Consider the following 21,078-nt stretch of genomic DNA (forward strand, 5'->3'; position numbering starts at 1 on the left):
GCATCAGAAACCACCAAGAAAAATAACTATCTGCTTACAAAACAACTTTTGATTAAGTAGAGAAATGGTTTCCACTAGCTTACATTTTAGCACTCTAAGCCTGCAAGATTCAATTTCTTACTCTTCAAGACTTATTTCCCCACTGAAAAATGTAAGAAGGGCTCAGCTTCCCTGCACAGCCAAGCTCAGCTCCTGGAAGAGGAAGCCCCCAGCTCTTTGACTCTGCACCAGCCCAGTCCCAAAAAAAGTGCAGGGCCCTGCCCAACAAAGCTCACATGGCGTGTGAATTGGATTACAACTCAACATTTGACATTATAACGAAGCAATGAGCTCATGTGCTAAGACTATGATGGATAAGTAACCACCGGAATGGGAGATGCTAAAATTTCCCTCATGTGATCGGGAAATAGTCATGTGCGACTTAACGGAATTAAACTCTTCCTTTCAAGTAACTTTAGGGTTAACAGACCAGCAGAGTATGATAGTGGGGCTATCTTACATATCAATTAAAAGAGCAAGGGATGAGATATTTTTAATCACATGGATCTGAGCTTGCTTTTAAAGGTTACCTTCTCTGTGTTACATGTATTTCAGTTCAGGACTCACACAAAGTCTACCTGAAAACCCCTCCACAGTTCCAACTGTACACAGAATTTTACGTGCATTAACCTGCTGGATAATATTATTCAGTGCTGCTGAAGATCAACTGCGTACCAGTTCAGCACAGTCTTCTACTTACCTTCAAAAAGGCAGGTTAAGGAGGAACAATAGTCGAATTCATCCCAACATTAACTAAAAATTGAGCATCTATCCTAGGACAGTCAACTCCTCTCATTGTCTTTTCCATCCTGTGACCCTGTAAGCACCTCTAGACAGGTACTTCTGCAGAGCCAGTCATCCTTACCGTCTTAAATACCTGTCTTAGAACAAAAAATATTGTCTTAGAGAAGTGCTTCTCTCTGTTAAAGGGAGCTCTGATGATCAGCTCTGGCTGGATGCTGGTCATATGCTGGATAACCTATTAAAAGCTTGTGAAACAAGTTGTATTCAAGGACGGAACTCCCACTGATACAACCATCCTGTACAGAGCTCTGTACTGACATAACTTCACAGCTTCCAGAAACTGTACTAGCTGCACCAGAGGTGCCTCTGACATCTCTGCAGAGTGCTGTATTGTGCTGTGGAGACATACCCATGAACTAATGAAAATTCAACATTCATTTTAGTATAAAGAAAAAAGTCATTAACTGCTATTGAACTGCCAATTATCCAGTGTAACTGCAGACCTCCCAGCACAGCTGTTTTACCTTCCCTCTCTGCTGTATGCAATATTACATTCATATTGCAGGTTACATTATCACAGCAACCTGTAACCAGTTCCTAACTGCTGAGAGAACAAATTATTTTGCCAAAATTATTGGTTCAAATCTGTAATAGTGAATAATGAATTAAACATGACTAGACTTGGGGATTTTTTCCTTGCAATATCTGTAGTTATAAGGAACTGTGAAATTCAATTACAAATATTAAATGAACTCTCCTTTTGAAATGATTCTTCTTCCAGCTATTTTTTATGACTCTGTGTCATAGGGGAGAAAAAAAAGAAAGTTTGTCCTGGATAAGCTAAAACCCCTAATGGTAGCTAAATATTACTCAACCTCATCCACTGAAAGTTTTTATTATCCTTCAGTATTGATGGATTGCATTTGATACTACCTGAGTTTAAATTCTTTATATAATCAAATCTTTACTAAAATTAAAGTTGTGGGGAAAAGTGTATCATCACTGAATGGCCCCAATGCTCTGGTGACACCTAAACAAAAAGTCCTCTCTCTGAGCATCTTGAGACTCAGAAGTCTCAAGTCACAAATCATAGGCAGTTGCAAGAGTACACTAGGGAAGTATTATAACATATTTATTTTATTCTTCCATAAGCATCCACTACTGGCCAGTATCAGTCAGGACACTTGGCTGGGTAGACCTTTAGTCATGAATGTTCCTGTGTTTGTATGCTGTCTTCTGCCAAGCATGAGATTGTCTGCCATGCCTTTATCACATTGCTAAGCTTTTCGTATGACTACAGACATTAAATTATCCAAATAAGCACTCAGTGCATGAATAAAAATCTTCATATAAATATCACTCTTTCCTTTCTCTCTTTTCTTCTGTCTTCAAAGGAATGGGAAAAATTGCTAGGCATAGAGTAGTTATAAATCCATAAAGTTTCTGTCAATTTTCCACTCCTGCATAACTTAAATGAGTGTACTTCTTCATGACTTGGGCATGACGAAAGGCTGTCAACAGAAGTAAAAATTTACTTATGGTTACATGCACAGAAGTCCTGACCTTGTACTTTATAACTCTTTTTTTATGACCACTATATTTGGAAGGACATACACACGACACCTGTTGCAATCAATGCAAAGATACCGAGAACACGATAAAGATACATACATGAAGTTGGTAACTAATGACATCTCAGATGGCATGGCATAGCCTTATGACACTGGCATATATTACAAATAACCTATGGGAAACTCCTGATCTTCTGCAGCCTCAGCACAAGACCAGCAGGCCCACATGAAACCACACCAAGACATGCTTGTGTGTACAACTCAGGGGAGCACTGACAGAAATAATTAAATCAAGAGCCCAGATTCACAGAAACACACTACTGGAAAAGATCTCAAAGCATCAGCTAGCCCAGCCTCTTCAGAGGCAAGAGCAATGCCATTGGAAGAGGTGTTTTTCTAGTCTCTTCTTGAAAATCTGCAATAAAGGAGATGGTACAACAAATGTAGCTAGCTGAAAACTAATCTGAAATCAATTAATTAATTTTTTCAGGTCTTTCTTCAATTAGTTGTGAAGAGCAGCTGATCATCCTCCTCTCACCACCAGCTTCCTACATACTGGGAAATTTATATCCTCTCCCCATCCTATTTTTCAGTGCTAAACAAACCCATTTACTTCTATATCACCACATACGCCCTGTTGTCTAATTATTTTAATTAGAAACATTTGTTTCCCTTCCTTACACCTCCTGTTTGTTTCCATCTCCCTGAAAACCAGTGCAAAAACACTGGACACAGCATTCCTGGTCAGGCTTCAATAGTGGTGGACAGAGAAACCCCTGTGTCTTGTGAATGACACTTCTATTTATGTACCCAAGAGTAAGATGTGTCTTTTTCCAATTGTATTGCGCTTGTGACTTGGATTAACTTTTTCACTTGCTTTAGACTGGTCCAGTAAAACCTCCATGTCCTTTTTTTTCTGTTCTGCTCCTTAGCCAATTCCTTATCACTTTAAATACTGGATTCTTCCTTCCTCAAAAAAATGTAGCACTTTGTGCTTGCCCCTTCTTCATTTAGAGCCATTCCCCTAATCTGATCTAAAACATCATTCCGAATTCTCTTGTTGTCCCTTGAAATGTTTGCAATTATTCCAGATTGATGTCATCACGGATTGTATCTATTTCATCATCCAAGTCAGGATGACTCAATACTGGCAGCTGTGGAGTTGGCTTCTAAAAAGCCTACTGCAACCTCCCAGCAATGTTAACTACCTCCTTGTCTCTGCATAAGCAGGTATTTCTTCCCCTTCACAGCAGCCACTTTCCTCTGCTGATAAGCAGAAGCCTGTCATCAATTCCCTTGGCCAAAGAGGAGTCATTCTGTCATGCCGTCTGCCACAAGCACTTCTCTCTCTCTGACAACAGGAACTACAAAACATGACAGGAGTGGAGAGACAAGAGTGAGGCAGGCTGGGGGAGTTCACAGGTACTGTCCCAAGGAAGAAAAACAGATGGGGCTAAGACAGAGGATTAGAAGGAAAGATGCTCTTGTTGCCAGCTGGCAACCAGAGAGCAGGTAACCTGCTAAGATAGACTGTCCTCCAGGAGCAGCACCCGTTGCTGCCGTCTCCTCGTGGATGGCTGCTGGCTCATCACCAGCGCAGTGACAGCACTCTTTGCAGGGCTATGCAGGCCTCAGCAGATGCTTCCCTGCTTGGGCAGTATTTCTTTCTTCTTCTTCCTTTTTTATTTTCCTATATTATCTATCAAACACATACATACATATATATATAGATACATGAAATTATTTATATGGTCTATCTGCCATATCTATTTAGTATGATCTACTAGTCTCCCTACGTACATTATAAAATATATAAAAGCAAAAATCAGTATATAAAGTTATATATTCTATTTTATACTCTTGTGATCAAGTTATAAGCACTGCACACGAGTCATCTTCTAGCTAGAAAACTTGCGTTTGCCATAAAAATGATTATGTAATCACTCTATTAGTACAACTCATTTAATTTCTCCATCTGAATCTTCAAAGCAAAATATGTCACAACTCAGTTATGATTTCCTGCATGAGGTAACTTTGAGATTCTGTTTGCAAAGTATTTAGAAAGTAGCTGTTTATGGCAGGAAATATAAGCTACATTTATGATAGGAAACATAGGTTACTTTTCACTGTGCCTAGCTGCTGCCACTCAAAGACTAACCAAGTTGCCTTGGCTCTTTCCATAGCCATTCAGGAAAGATGGACACCTCCCAGAAAGACGAATCCATCCATCTTAAAAAAAAAAACAAAAAAAACACCACAAACCAAAAAAACCACTGCTGTCTAAGATACCTCTTACAAATTACTGCCTATCTCCTCCTGATTCCAGAGGGAGCTTGGAGGATGAGCTTTAGCTGGACACCTAGGGAATAAGTAACTTCCCTAAGCAAGGGTATCTGGTGCCATTTTGGATGCCGCGGATTATGCAAGACCCCTGCAGAGGACTGGCAGGTAGAGCACGGGATCTATGGGAGTCCCCGACCCTTCTGGAGATGCAGCTGGAGTCCAGACAGGATACCTGGCAGCACCTAAAATATCTAAGAAGCACTATTAAAGTGTCATCTTTATTTTAAGATAAATAGCATTCTGGACTCCATCACCTCTATTGACAAGAATAAGACTCAGTTGTCTAAACTTCAGGAGCTGGTGTCACGTCTAACACATGTGCACAGAGAACACAGACATGGCAGAGGACTTGCAAGAGACCCGCACCAACCTGGACTGGAAACTGGAGGGCAAGTATGATACCATGAAACTGAAATGACAGTAGACACCTTTGCCTAAGCAGCCACATTGTTTTCTGGATCTCCATTAACTGCACGTGTAGACCCTAGCGATGCAGCTCTCACTTAGACATCTAATTGTACGCATCTCAACTTACATAAACTGAATCCCACCCCATTTTTTAGACATCGAAAGTAAGATGTGACAAATCTTACCAATGGAAGTGTGAAGGTTCTGCACCTTCAGTACTTCGGATGAAGTATGAATTAATTCACTTAAAAATAATTATTTATGCATCACTATCTAAGGAAAGTAGACAATATTTGCCCTCAGTAAGAACTTTAGTTGACCGTACAGTGGCAGCTACAACACAGTTTGTCCGAAAGATGTCAAAATTGCTTTCAAAATCAGCAGGCACCCAATGAAGTCCATATGCGTACTTGCAGTTTTATAATGGAGCATATGTAAAAATAAAAAATTACAGTTAGCACAGAAGAGATTACATCTTTTTCAGAAACAACAACTCGTAAGTTTTATGGTCTGACTTTATGTCAAACTAATTTTCTGAGTACAGTATTCTCAAAACAGCAGGATGACTATATAGCCAATGATGCCTCCTGGGTTTTGCTGGTTTAATTTTATCGGAATTAGAGCCTTTGAAAAACCCTGGGTGAACAGCTCTGAAGTCCCCTCTATACACAAAGAGAATGCAGACAGCAGTTCAGAGAGCAGTAGTACAAGTTTCCTTTCTTACAGAAGATCATACTATTCCCTGCAAAACATCATCTCTAAGAAGAAAGGTTCATTTTTGCACTGATTCCCTTGTTTTCTCTATCCATTTTATAGCTTTACCTCCCATAAACTGTAAAACACATCCTAAAATGATGGTAAAATGAAAGCACAGTACCTTAGTCTTCCAGCTATAATGATGAGTTTAAAGACAGGGTTATTTGGAGACTCAATGTATTGATTATTTAACTTCCTACAGATAAAAAGCTACGGGAGTATTTGGGTGCTTGAAAATTATATGCCTGGAACTAATACACTTGATTCACAGACCAAATGTTGAACAAGAATCAGACTATAAAAAAAAACACAAATTGTGGATACTGTGTGATCAGAAATAGGCTGACAGACTAGTAAAAAGCAGGAGAACTCTCTTTTCCAATTCACATCATCTAAGCAAAACATACCTCTAAACACAGAAAGTACAGAACATAATCAACCCAAATCATGTTAAATGGTAAATTATAAGGCTAAATTATTGAAAACTGACAACAGTAATCTTCCATACTCTTTATTTGTAAGATGACTTACAGTATTTTGTTTTATGTCTGTTATCACTGATCAGAAATGCATCTGGAGATGTGCATTACTGTACATTTTACAGGCATTTACCGTAGTTTTAAATGCAATTATTGGAGGTATGCACAAAAATAGGTAGGTGGTTAAGTACCCAATTAAAAATGTAATTTGTGAAATAGGCAAATAATAATGGGAAAGCATGCATAGATAAAGCAGGGAAATAAAGCACATATGGAGATATACATATATATGCATATATATGTGCAGGTCATTAATGAACTGCAGCCCTTCCTTGAACAATGCACTTCTTACACGCAACTTCCTTAACTCATTCTTGCTACCACATATATCACTCAAAGTATAAATATGAAAGCATATTATTTTTACTTCATAAATGTTAAGTATTTTCAGTATGATGTAAATAGTATAGCAGAGTAACAGTTTCAATAATGCTACTCAATATTTTCAGGACGTTATGAGATCAAATAGAAAATGCTTATTTTGAACTCTTCAGTAAAACAATTTGATGCTGTGCAGCCCTGATACTTGTATCAGTCCTCCTGATGCAGCTTAGAATTTCATCATCAAATCTAAAGAAAAATGTTAACTGTTCCACGTAATCTGAGGAAGAAGCATATTACTATTTAACAAGTTCTACAGGTAGTCTGGATGTACGGAGGGCAAAGGATTTTTAATAATTTTCAACAGAAAGACTAAAAATACACAAACAAATTTTTAAAATGCCGGAAAGCCAAATGAATAACTAGTAACTGAAGATTCACAGAGCAGTATATTATATATAAGCCTAGAGTTTGATTAAGAATAGAAAAACGGTATGATACATGCTGTAATTCTTGTTACAAAGAATTGTCATCATATCACTGAAAGCTACATTACAGGCTGCCTAGAAGGCAGTATAAAAAAACTTGCTGTAATAACTTTTTATTTATATTCATAAAATTGAGGAATGTTAATTCTCTGGTTATTTTATTTTTAATATAGAGATGAATTTTAACAAGCTGATTTATAAAAAGTTACACCAATGTCTAGATTTAAATCAAAGAAATTAATGTCCATATTACCACAGCTCATAGAGAGAAATTCTTGTAAGACATTTCAATAGCTGATGAGGCTAAAGGTCAATGCTTGCAATATCTGCTTGGAATTAAATGAAAGAATATGTCAAAGAATAAAAGTTTAGTGGGTAACCAGCATGAAGTTCAACAGCGATGCCTGAGGTCTTCAAACTAATCATGACTTATTTTTTCCCCTCCAAATTACTATCTTAGAATGTATACTTCAGTCATCTTGAAAAGCTCCTTCTGTTCATCCTTATTCACTGTTTCTTGATATTTACTCAAGAATCTTTGCAGATCAGTAAAGTTACCTAAGTGGAAGCAATCAACTTAAGCAGTACTAGAATATAGCTGTGCTTAGTCAAAGATGATTTCTTTCACAGGGAAAAGAGACAAGCTCAGCTGAAACGCCGGTTGTACTAAGGTGTTCACCAACCAGAACACCTTTCTGCTCAATTTTCCTGAAGTAAATTAATACAGGTTTTGTAACAATAGTACTTTAGCAACTCCTTTCAGAAACACATATTTGTTTCTGTTGCAAGATCTGTATTGATGTTTTTTAGACTTTGCATTGCCCCATGAGAGGGCACAGGAAAAACCTCTTCACTTTACAGCTCGCCTGGCAACTAATGGGAAACAGTGGGCACTGACTTGTAGGGCAGCTAGAAACTTTAGTAATTGTTATTCTGGCTCACTGTCCAGGAGAAAGGGATGGCACCCATCCTCCTGAGGAGCTCTTGTATCATTCAAGATCTAATTACCCAGTCTAGCAGCATAACAAGCAGTGTAATTACTTACTTTTCCTTACACCCCTGCTACAGTGGGTTGGGCAAGTTGTTATTTAAACCTAACAGCTGGGAAAAGAAAAAAAAAAAAGAGGCACAAAAAGCAGTATACATCCCCTCATTTTCTTTCCAATCTCAAGTCTGCCTTTCTCTGATATTTATTGCCTATGTGGCATTTCACATACACAAAGTGTTATATATTAATTTAATGTGTAACGTAGCGCTTCCCTAAGTCTGAAGCATAGCCAAAGGTGGGGAAGGTGGCGGTGGGGATAGTGAAGTCAGACTTTTCAATTACTCTTCAAAGACTCAGCTTCCATTTTTTTGAGAAGCAATCCTACAGGTACACAAAAGCCTGGGGACCATATGAGGTGTCTCTACAGCTGCCTGAATTTGCAGGAAACCTAAAATAAACTCTTGTAAGTAAGAACCATCCCATTTGTCCCTCCTGAATGAGTGGAAAGGCAGATGTTGGTGGCACTTTTAACTGCAAACAGGTAACTGTATCTCTGTTAAAACCATTTTTTAAAAGATTGGAAGTAGAGCAAAAGTTTCTATCTCATAATTTTGGGTAGAAAGGGTGAAAGAAGGGGCAGGATTAATGAAAATACACAGATCACATATAAAGCCAAGCTATGCCAGCTCATAACACTGCAACAGCGCATTGAAGGGGGGATAGTGGGGTGTTAGTGTCGTTCACTAAAAGAGAGCTCAGCTTCCAAACGTGCAGGTTATTATTTTTAATGCCGTAAATGTAACTACAGCATTGCAGAGTAGGCTGCTCCTTTTTACCTCAGGTTTGCAAAAGGAAGAATAGAAGGAAAAATCTGAGATACAGAGGGAAGGAGTAATTTGCTCAGGAACATGAAAAATCCACCTGAGATTTAGGATTAGGACAAGAAACAGCAACTCTAGCTTCTAACCCCAAATCACCAAACTACAGACCGGGGGACCGAACCGCAGAAACACACTAAACGCCTCCCTTTTCCTCAGTGAGCCTGACAGCCCCCAACAGTGTCACCTCACGAAGCAAAATTACAGCTCCTCCAAAGTCCGCGCGCAATCGCGCCCGCTCTAGAAGCTCCGCGATAATTAACGCGCTCGCACGCGTCAGAGTTTATCCACCGACAAGCTGGGTTGGGTTTGGGATTTTTTGACCTAAACCGCTCAAGAAGCGGGGGAAGCCGACACCCGCGGCCCTCCGCCACCCCCACCGCCCGCGGGAACCCCGCCGGCCGCCGCCGCCGGCCCGCTCCGCATCCCGCCGGCTGCGAGGCCGCGGCAGGTGCCGGTGGCCCGGGGGAGCCCCAGCCAGCTCCGACCGGCCGCGCCCGGGAGGGAAACGAGAGGAGAAGAAGGGGCGGGGGGGGGGGGGGGGGGAGGACGCGGCACCCCCGGGCTCGGCCGGGCCACGCACACCCGCGGGGGCGGCCGCCGGCAGCGAGAGGGGAATGGGGGAAGGGGGATAAGCGAGTCTCCGGGGAAATAAAAGTTTTCAGGCGGAGAGGGCCGGCCTCGGCGTCCCGCTCAGCTCGGCCGCCGCGACTGGGTGCGAAGGGAGGGACGGGGAACGGGCGGCCCTGACCCGCCGGGTGGCAGCCCCGGCCCCGGCCGGGCCGCCCCCCCTCCTCCCCCGCGCTACTCACCATGTTGACTTCGGAAACCATGTCGATGCTGGCGATGTCGATGTTCATCCCCACGCAGACGGGCGGACCTGCGGGCAGACGAGACCGTTACCGCCGCCGCCCCGCGACCTGGCGGCGAGAGGAGCCGCGGCAGCGGGGGCGCGGGAGCCGCGACAGCCCCGGGGAGGGTGAGGGGGGGTGGGGGAGCTCCGGGCGGCGAGCCCGGACAGGGCGACTCACCTCCGAAATCCGGCCGGAGGCGGATGTCGTAGCCCTTCAACAATTTATCCACAGTTTCTTTCACGAAGGACATGTTGCCGGGATCGTTCACACTGTGCGGGCGAGAGAGATCGGGGGGAGGGGGTGTCAGGCGGGGGAGGCAGAGGACGGGGTGTGGGGGGCCGGGGGCGGCAGCGGGGGGGGGGGGGGGGGGGGGAAGCGCATCAGCTTGTTCCCCTGGCGAACCACATCCCGCGGCGCCGCCGGGGCACGCTGGCTCCTACCTCTGGGCGCAGCAGACCACGGCCACCAGGACGGGAGCGGAGAAGATCCCGAAGATCCTGCCTCCCCCAAAGCCCCACATCCCTCCGCTCCGCGCTCCTTCCGCGCAGCAGCAGCAGCCGCCGCCGCGATCCGGCTGCCCCGGCTGCTGCTGAGGAAGAGGCGGAGGCGACAGTCCTCGTTCTCTTCGCCCTCCACACACACACACACACACCCTCCAAAAAACTCCCCCCCACCCCCTGCCCCAACACCGCTGCCCGGCCCGCGGGAGCCGCCGGCGCACCCGGCTGCGCCCACCCCGCGGCCGGACGCCGCCGAGCCCCGGAGGAAGCCTCCCTCCGCCGGAGCCCGGCCGCCCGCCTCCCCTCCGCCCGCCGTCCCCACACGCCACCGCCGCCGCCCGCCCCGCCGCCTTCCCGCCAGCCGGGAGAGGAGGGGAGGGGAGGGGAGAGGACGGCGCCGCCGTCCCTCCCGGCGGAGAGCCCGAGGCGGGGCGCCGCGGGGAGCGGGGCTCGCCGGGGCCGGGGCCGGCAGCAGGGGGCGGCGGCTTCCCGGGCGCCGCCTCGGGGCACGCCCGCCCCGCCGGCCCCCCCTGAGGCGGGGGTGCCCCCTCGCAGCGCCCGCGGGGGGGTGGGGGCTCCCCCGTAGCGGGCTCCTGCCCTTCGGGAGGGCGAGGGGATCCCCGGGGTGGGAGCGGGGCCAGGGCTGCCCGCCGGGACCCGCCCGGAGCCGGGTGACGCCCGGCCGGGCTGAGGGGGGCGCGGGCCTGGCCTCAGCCCTCGGGCAGGCCGGCCTCCCCCGCCCCTCGGCCGGCTCCCTGTGGGGGTGAGGGCGCCCGCCTGCCCCGCGGTGCCCGGGGGGAGGCCGCTGGGGCAGGAGGGAGAGCTGGGCCGGGAGCCCTGCCCTGAGCCGTACAGGGCCGGAGGGGGGGCCCGGGCCAGGGCCAGGGGTGCGGTGTGCGTGGACGGGTGCTGGGCCCGAGGGTCCCTTCAGGCACGCCCGTGGGGATGCCATCGACACAGACCTAGGTCCTCGTGTTTTGCCAGGGAAACCCTAGGCGGGACGGTAATGACGGGAAACTGCACTGGCACCAACGGGGCGTACGGCGAGAGCCGTCGGTTCTCTGTTGTGTTGCCTTCGAGCTTGTGGGTGCTCTTAAATCGGTGTAAAACATCGGTTGGGGTGGAGACAGCCAGTTTTTATTACTGTTAACCTCCTTCCAGGTTATTTAGTCCTTTCAGCAGGGCTAATTGGCATGGAAACAACAAAAGCACGCTGGCTTGGCTGTACTGCCCTTGGTTCCAGAGCCAGCTCCTTCTCATGCCGCACCTCTCCACCATCCTCTACCAACGGTGCAAACATGCTCTTAGGCAGCTCCTGATTCTGGTTACATTGCAGTCGGTGGCCCCTGGTCCATGACAGAGCACAGTGTTTCACTAGTCAAGGGAGAAAAGCAATGTCTTTTTTTTTGCACTTTTACCACCTGTTTTTCCTTCTACATATCCTCTTCCCTTACAGAAACTGCTAGGAAAAGGACGTACACTTGAAGAATACTCTGGGGTTGTGCACAGGTGAGAAAGCATGGATGGCTTTTCATCTCTCCTCAAAAAATTCTTGACAAGAAAGACAAGTGCAATCCATGGCATACATCCTGACCTTGTTGCTGTTGCAGTTAATAATAAAGCTCCAGTAAAAGAAGGAACAGGCTCAGTTTTAAAAACAATGTAAAACCCTATGGGCAACGAGGAAAAACATAGAGAAACTGAGTGTTGCCAAATCTTGTGATTTCATTTTAAGTCTTGCAATATTTGGATTTTTTAATAGTGCCATAATTACTATGATTATAAAGGAAGTGAAAATCTTAGCTTTCATTTAAAAACTAATAAGGCTTATGATGAAAGCCTGAGAATTGTGATATGAAGCATGCATGACTCAAGGGCTCAAAAATGAAAAGTCAAATAATTTTTATATATATATATATAAGTCATTTGAGGGCCCTGGATCCTGGGGGGGGCAGAGAGGGGGGGCTGTTAATGCTACAGATGGGCAGTATTGAAGACTAGTTCCTTCAAAGACTTCAGACAAAGTGAATTTAGGGAAGGGTACCAACCCAGTTCTCTTACCCTAAGTGCTGAAAGAAAGTATTAACACTGAAGAAATATTTCTTGTGAAGAATTTAACGTGGTTTAAAAGCACATTTAAGCACTAATAACTTTTCTTAAATAGATTGTCGGTTTTATAACAGAAATAAAATATTTTAGAGAACACTACTGCTGATTAACGCGCTGGTACTTTGGAAACACATCTGAGGTGGGAATGAATCAACAGTGCTGGGAAGTCTGTCATATTTTATCACTTCATTTAAGTATTTTTCTTCTTGATCTTTCAGAGCAACCATTTCCATTTAGTTGTGGGTAATTTAAAGATAATCCAGGCTGGAGATGATGGGACAAGGAAGTAGCTAGGGGGTTATGGAGCATTTGTTCCGTGGGACTTTGGATTCATTTAGGCTTAGCAGTAACAGAAAGACGTTAAAAATTATAAATGATCAATGAATTTCGTGAAAGGTAAAAATCATCTCGACTTCTGAGAAATGTGGCATTTACAGTGAAAACGGCCCTTTGGGTTTTGTCCGCAGCAAAGACTCAGAACAGACCTGTGGCAATGGTCTGGAGGTAAGACCCAGCAAAGCCCTGCACAGTGCAGAGTGTTTAAGGAAATAATTGAAGCAAAGACTTTTGGGGAGCTGTTTAATGTGGCCAACAGGGAAAAAATGGGCACAGAAATAGATTCCTTGTCCTGCCCCAAAATTCGCCACCCTGATTTTTCTCTTGGAATTAGGCTTCTAAACATCTCCTTTCATAAAGCAAACAGGTTATTTCAAGGCATGGCAGGAACGATTCTGGGCACTTTTATTCACTAAAGCAAAGCACCCAGTCAGAACCTGCAGGTTTTCCATACAAGAAAATCCCAAGGATGTATCTCCTGAGATCAGCCCAGACTACAGGACCTCGAGGTAAGGTTTTAATCTCTGTTGTTTTACATGTTCCACTTTTCAGCAAATAGTTAAGTAGGAGAGAGAGGGAAAGAGTTAACATGACTCTGTGGCCTAGTGGTTTTTCACTTATCTGTGAAGTATTGTTACTTCATAAGTAATCATGTAATTCATGAATTCATTACTGGATAAAATAAATCAGCATTCAGTGCTGTAAGGAACAGAACCCGATTCTCTGTTCCCCTTAGCTGCCTCCATTATTGCTCATCCTCACTCTTGCTCTTTTTCCAACCTACAATCTGTCCCAGTAAAATTATCCCTGTAAAAGATGAGACTTCAAATGTTGTAGTTCAGGGACTAAAAGTCATCGCTATTTCTACTACTTTGGTGAATGTTCCAGCCTCTGAGCCACTGGACAGTTAAGATCTATGCTCCTGATCAAATTTGTTCAATAAGGTAAGCACAGTGATATTCTTTTCTTCCTTAGCGTTGCCAATATTCTAAAGGCCACTTCAAAAGTGGGTAAGTCTAAACTGCAAAGGCAGCATTATATGTGAAGGAGCAAAAGGACTGTCCTTGGGCTGATGGAAACACACGTGGAAGAACACACCTGCCAAGCCTACAGGTGAAAGAAGTCTTTGGGGTGAGTGGGGTTACAATGGATTCATCAGCTATGTCTGGGTTAGCAAGCACCAAGGCTGGTCTCTAGAGCAAAACTGCTGTTGCTAAGGACCTGATGTCCATGCCATACTCATTTTGTTGGGTCTTTTTTCCCCTTAGGAAAAGTTCTAATCTGGTCCCATAGACTAGATGCTCATTAGCGGTTGGACCACATTCAGTGCGCTACTGGGGTGCATTTTCCACCTTAGTTTCATATGAAACGTGTTGAGTCCCTGTACTCTGAGACTGCTCTGAGTTGTGAACAAAAGCATAAGTGGGAATGATCAAATGATTCACTTCACAAGCACAGTCCTGATCTGCACTAAAATGCTATGTAGATGCACCCATCATCTCCTTTCAGAAGGAGCTGGAACAGAGCACACTCAGCCTTTGTTAAAGGACAGAAATTGTTGAAGCAGTGGGAGTGGAATGAGGAACCACTCAAAATTTTGGAACAAATTCCAGTTTTATTCATCATTGTCAGTACTAATGGAGATACAGAAGAGGAGGCAATGACAGGAAGGCTAAAGAAGAGGAGAGGTCTGCTCACAACTGATGCATTTGCAGTACTACCACTATCAGTCACCAGCCTGTACGAGAAAGACTGGTTTGAGAATCAGGGAAGAAGTATTTGATCACACCATGCAATGCATCACTGAGCTCTTGCACTGGAAAGTGGTACTGACGGTTTACCTGACAAAATGAACATAACCCAAGTTACGCGCTGAGGTCAGAATCACTTATCAGAAGGTTTTCTTTTTCATTTTCTCTCTGGCTTGTCTGTCATTTAACTGATTTTGACAAAGATCCAGTCTTATCCTGAAGCAAACTGCAATCACAGAGGGTTCAGAGATACAAAAGAGAGAGAGACAGAAACTAAAAAAAGTGGGAAGAATTGCTGCTACAGCTGAAGTGGTGTCTTCTGAGGAACTCAGGACATTAATCTTACTAGGCTGAGACCCATGCTGCTGCTTACCTATTCTGCCTTGCAGCAATTTTAATAGCCTGCTGGTTTAACCTGCTGAGAAGGTGTAATTAATAAAACTGGCTGGAAAAAAATCCACAAGAAGATTTTCAACTCTTTTCTTTTTTCCCAAGCCTCACTTCTTTTGTACTTTATGAAATGAAAAGTTGAGGACTATTTTTGCCAAAATACCATGCAACAGAAACTTAATATTTCTTTCAGAAAGCTCAACTTTCTTACCTTCTGTGCTACAGTATCTCAGCAGAAGCAGAGTTTTAGAAGTAACAGGAGTATGCTGAGGAGTAGATAACGTGGCATTGGGGTTTAGGGAATGCTCTGGACTTTGACAGCTTCATATGCTGTGTTGTGCCTGTTCAGATAATGAGCAGTGGTTGCTGGACATACTATGTGAGGAAAACAATATTATATTTATCTACTATGTATGTTTATCAGAAAGCTTATGTAATATTTGCTGACATTGAGTAATACTCAACAGTTTATGCTGAGCTTGTAACTGACTATGAGTTTATACTTACTGTCCCCATTTCTGTCAGGCAGATTGCAAACAGCATTGCATGAATCCATTTGCTTTGGTTGTGTAATTTGCTGGTTTTCATTTAATTATACAGAAATATTAATGTTGTTATGTCAACAGTTCTGATGTAGTGGAGATCTGAATGTTTCAGTGGGCCACATATAGAATAAGGTATTTATTAATCAATATGAGTAATAAGAGGCTTGACCCAAATTGTTTTGAACTGTTGTTTAATTTTCAGTCGCTTATTTTTCTTCATATTCAAGAAAATGGAACAAAAATTTGCATTATCTGAACAAAATTAAAAGAGTATTCTTGCAATATTCCAATCCTTGTGCACTAAAACCTCTGGATTATGCACATAATGAGTCAGACACATCAAACTAAAAATCCATTGACACGTTGGCAGAGGAAGAAATAATCAAGGCTCTTTAAAACTCACATTTTTTCATCATAAGGATTAGTGATTATACACTGAAATAACACAAACACACAAGAGAAGCCTGTGGTGCTTTAGAAGTACTATTCCTTAAGTCTCTGTCCTGATGAAAACACAGTCTGTTCAGAAAAGCAGACAAGTAACTGAGTTGCGACTTTTTGGTTTTTACTGTAACTGCAGGTGAGGAAGAGTTATTTTACATAGGACGTCTTTGTTAAGAGTTTCTACTTGAGTGTTTTCATCTAAATCCCTTTGTCAGCAGCACATTATTCTTAATAAAACAGTATGCAGCAGTTGTTACCTTTTTTCTTTAAGGTTAGGTAAAAATAGAAGGGTATAGCCCATTTATTTGTGTTTTCATATTTATTAATATCTTTATGAATCTCATATGTGATAATTATTGTTTATGCAATTTTTTTACTACAGCAGCCAGAATTCCAAGTCAAGACCCAAGCCTTATTGTGCAGGAGATCATAAGGAGTGAAGAAGACAAGCGTGAGTTTGAATTGCCTATGTTTACTATTATGTATATTTCAAGGAGGATCAAGTCAGGATCATAACTAACTGATGCATCTGTATAAGGACTAGCTAAAACACCAAGAGATGCTGGTTCCTGGCATTTTCATCCAAACGTCCCTTTGAATTTTAACAGTGGAAAAGTAGAGAGACAAAGACGAAACACGGGGCGGGGGGGGAAGAAAGCCATTTATACATGTAAACAGTCCCACATAAAACAGGATAAGTAATGAGAAGGAAGTGCAGTGAAAAGATTTGGCATCAATCCTGATTTGCTAAGATTAGGAAGAATTCTGGAAGTGATAATCCAGGGTAACAAAGAAAAAGCTATGGATAGAATAAAGTGAAAGTCTGATGTCTGTCTTGCTCTTATCATTTGAGTAGGTTTTTTTTTTTACTTATGCTGAGGAGTGCCCTTAACAGGCAAAAGTCCATGAAAGATGAGGGGAAAGGAAATGCTTCAGAGTGTGGAGGTGTGTTTATATAGAGGCTGTATCCACAGCCATGCACTGCCAAGACACAGCACTCTGCTGGTGGAAGTCCCTCTTAGTCTTTTTAAATGCATCCTCTTTTCCCAAGGCTGTGCCAGCTAGCCCTTTGCTCCCATTCCCCAAACACTGGCATCAGAAGCAGCCACAGTTAAGCTCATAATACACAGATCAGGATTGTGTGCCATATGCCATCTGTGGAATATCATGTAAACTGAGCTGGTTGTGTAACTACATTTCTTTGTCATATGCACTGTATACAAAGGGAAATCACTATATATAACGGGGAAACATTATTAGATAGACGATAGAGAATTTTGTGTATGATCTAAAATATTTGTCATTGTGCCTTAATTTAATGATTACTTTGTGGCTTGGGAAAAAAATATTTTTAAATAAATGTTAGTAATAATTTTTAACATTTTAAAGGGTTAACATTCCATTTAGAGATAATAATCATATTTTAAAGTATTTTTGTTACTCACCTTGTGTCATAAATTGCATATAGTTTTTTGTTTTCTTCAACTGCATTCCTAAAAAGAGAGAAAGAGAGAATATCATTTGCATGCCCTGTGTCCATTGCCAAAACAAAATGTAGTTTACAGCCTTGAAGGTTTTCAGATCATCATTGTAGAATCTGGGGATGGGGGAAAAAAAAAAGTCTATAAATTGACTTGTTCAACCCCTGACATGACAAGATTGTAATAATCTTTTGGAAATTGTCTAAGTGGGTTTTTAATTATAGATCCATGACTATGTTGCCAAGAAATGAAAAAGGAAAAAAATAGTCACTGCCTTTGTGAAAAACACAATGCAACAATATGGTTTCAATAGAGCTATGAGAATAATTTTCAGAAGAGGTTTCTAATTGATCTAGATGAACGTTATCTAATTCAGTTATTTCATTATTTTTTTATAAGCCAAACTAAAAAAATACATTGAAGTCTAATGCATTGTATTCAATGTAAAATGAAATACTTTATCTCTGATGTTTTGAATACTTTTATGTCTGTTTAAACACTGAGATTCATATAAAAAAGGCATCTTGAAAATTTGAAGCTTAAGTCTATATTTTTGAGCTTTTTCAATTGAAATCCATGTGACTTTGCAGAACACATTTTGCATTTTTTTTAACTAGAAAAAGATATTTTCTTGAATTTTTTTGTTGGACTGTTTCAGAACATGTGGGAACAAAGGACTCTTCTGAAATAGTGCTACTGATTTAAGGGGGAGCAAGAGAAGATGTTGTCTGAAATGTGTTGGCTTTGCTGGAATCAGCAATAAAATATAAGTTTTAGCTAAGTAGTTTCTGAGAAGGCGTGATGACTGTAAGGGGCACTCCGTAATAAGTATTGATTTGTATCTTACAATCTGATTTATGTCTCTGTGCATTACTTTACCTGTCTGCTTAGAGAAGTTAAAGAGAAGCAACTAAAAGCATGGGGTAAGTGATCCTGAGTTTGAATGCATTAAGCTCCACTTACGCGGGAAGGGTAGATCCTGGGTTTGGTCCCTGTTCCTGGAGCGGGTATGGATCTTACATTAAGTACGCACTGGCTAAAGGATGTTAACAGCTGCGTGTTGTGAATGCCCAACTCCCTTGTGCACTGGGTAGGGAGATGTGGGGCCTCTCTCATGCCTTGGATCCCCTTGAAGTAGCCAGCCATCTAAAACAGAACTGGTAGGGCTGGGTAGGGCTCAGGTCAGGTGCCACCATCTAGTGCGTTTAAGATGCCCTGAGACACTGAATAGGACTGTCAGTTACAACACAGGACCTATGCGACACCCACGCTCTAGCGGAGAGAAGTGGAGTCCAAGGGCGATACCTTGGAGCATCCCAATGGCTCACGATGCTTGTGTCTGGGAACTGGGCTGAGCCTCTCAGGTCAGATTCCATCCAAGAGAAGGATCCCCAGGTTTCTATAGATAGGCTCTATTAACTGAATTGACTAGATTTCTGTTGACATAATGGGAGCACCCAGTTCTCATGTAGACACCTACATCTAATCTTCAGATGAATCCTACTCCAAACTTTGCAATATCTTATGTTCTTTTGATAGTTCGAGGCATCGGGATTCATAAGCCACATTGCTCTGGATTTAAGTATCATAGTATTGCATGCCTGCAACCACGCCTGAGCGTGCTATTTTCTGATTTGACTGATATTCTCAAGTACAATTTTGTCTAGTGTCCACACTTCATAGTTTTCTGATCCACCGTGACTCAGTGTAGGCTTGGGGTAATTTCTTGAGCTCAGCAAAGGAGAGAGGAGGGGAGGAAGAGCCAAGGAGGGGCAACTGAAGCCTCAACACTGACCCAAATCTATCCCTTGATTATAGTCACGTATCTCATATTGACAGAGTCACATGGTCAGTGTTAAGATGGGAAGATGGCCGGGCTCTTTTTCTGAAGCGCGCATGGCCACTAGCTGCGAGGTATGGGAGCAAGCACGCTACATTTGCAGAGGCTGGCTATAGAGAGTCAGGGAGCATGCTCAGCCTTCACCTTCCTTTAGGACTGTGATCCCAAACATACCCAACGACACCTGAGAGACAGATGCAACTCACCCTGTAACTATGACAACTGGCATGGGATTTATAGTAAATTAGCCATGGGTGGAAAAGGGCACCACATCTAAATGAACATGTACAATACAGATGAGTAAATGTCTGTTTTCAGTCCCCTTACCTAAATATATCCACACCCATAAGATAAAAAGAAACTTGTATATACTAACAGTTTCTGTTAATATAATTATTAAAATTTTTAGAAGAGTGCAAAACATCTTGTAAGGCCACCTTGTGTTTATAACTTTTGACATCCATCAGCAAAAATGCCAATGGCAGGATAGAATTAACTTAGCTTCTTTCTTGGAAGTGAGATCATAATAGCAAAGGGAGATCAGGAAAACAATTAGGCAAATGTAACAGGAAAAATCAGATTTAATCTTTTAAATGCTGAAGTTTCACAATCATCTTTTATTCAGACTGATAATGCACTCCATTTTTGTCTTCTCTTACAAAAATGTAGACACATCTTGATGTTAAAATTATCTTATTCAGCAGAGTGGTAAAATCCTTTGGTCTCTGCGTTGAAAAATGCCTTTTTGTGAATGATGAGTAAATGGAGTTCATCTCTTACAGAAGTCTCCTGCTGCTGCTGTCTGCCTGGCACCAATGGAAGACTTGCTTCTGAAAGTATTACAAAAGTAATTCCCCCATCACAAAAGCGCTACATTAAAAGAACTTATATTAAAAGCACTTCGTTGTATATTAATATCATTATATAATTGATTATTCCCATTAAAATGCTTTGCATCCTTATCACAACTTTAATAAAAGAACAAAACTGCTTTGAACATTATACATGCACTTGCCTAGAGCCACTATTAAGCAGAGAGGCTCTGTGTGCAGCCAGGCAGTCATTGATGGTAAATCAAATGGAGGGCATATGGTTTCAGTATTGCTGCTGGTGGAGTTTTTGTTGCTAGAAAGAGCTAATGTTTTGCGTTTAGGATTATTAAAGTAACAAAACCAGTACCTCATCTTTTCCCCTTTTTTTCTTCTCATCTCTCTTGAAGGCGCACTCAATATAATACAGGAAAACATACCACGAACAACCCATAATGGAAGGTTAGGACTTTCCTGAACTGCAAAATAAGAACTTTGTGTGCTTTTTTAAAGCCCACACCATTTCTGGATGATACCATGACTCAGAATGTCTCTGGTTGGGATTCCTCCTTGCTGATGTAAGCATCAGAAATTCTATGTGTACGTCTAAGCCGGTTACCATGGGCTACTTTAATAATCAGTGAGAGGGGGAAAGCAAGTCCAAGGACTGAAAGAAACTCCAAAGGCTGAAAAAGACTAAAATAGTGTAGATGAATCACCCTCCAGAAGCACCTAATAATTATGACCGTATCCTATACCTAGCTAGACATCTAACTTTTGGGTATGTAATACTGTGTACGATAAATCCCATCCACGGTGATTTAATGGGAACGAAGGCTAGATCTGTTTTAGTACATTGAGCATACTGCTCTCTGAAAACTTGTCAGACCAAGATGTCTTACATGTCTTTAGGTTGGAAGTCCATAAGGAATATCTCTGCTAAT

The 21,078-nt window shown here is 42.6% G+C and overlaps 1 protein-coding gene across 3 annotated transcripts in view; it reads right to left on the reverse strand.

Moving 5' to 3' along the window:
• The window catches only part of GABRB3 (gamma-aminobutyric acid type A receptor subunit beta3), a 195,188-nt gene that overhangs the window by 102,941 nt on the left and 71,169 nt on the right, over nucleotides 1-21,078 (reverse strand). For 2 of the 3 annotated variants that reach the window (XM_049834262.1, XM_049834264.1), the window contains exons 2-4: nucleotides 17,450-17,497; nucleotides 10,107-10,198; nucleotides 9,888-9,955 (exon numbers count right to left, since the gene is read on the reverse strand). In XM_049834262.1, coding sequence (XP_049690219.1) covers nucleotides 9,888-9,955; nucleotides 10,107-10,198; nucleotides 17,450-17,497 — 208 coding nt within the window. Of the gene's footprint in view, nucleotides 1-9,887; nucleotides 9,956-10,106; nucleotides 10,199-10,369; nucleotides 10,587-17,449; nucleotides 17,498-21,078 lie in introns of those variants that run through there. The other variant, XM_049834263.1, reaches the window with a different exon arrangement.

This window comes from Accipiter gentilis, chromosome 31 (genome assembly GCF_929443795.1).
Source record: "Accipiter gentilis chromosome 31, bAccGen1.1, whole genome shotgun sequence".
Lineage (NCBI taxonomy): Eukaryota > Metazoa > Chordata > Aves > Accipitriformes > Accipitridae > Astur > Astur gentilis.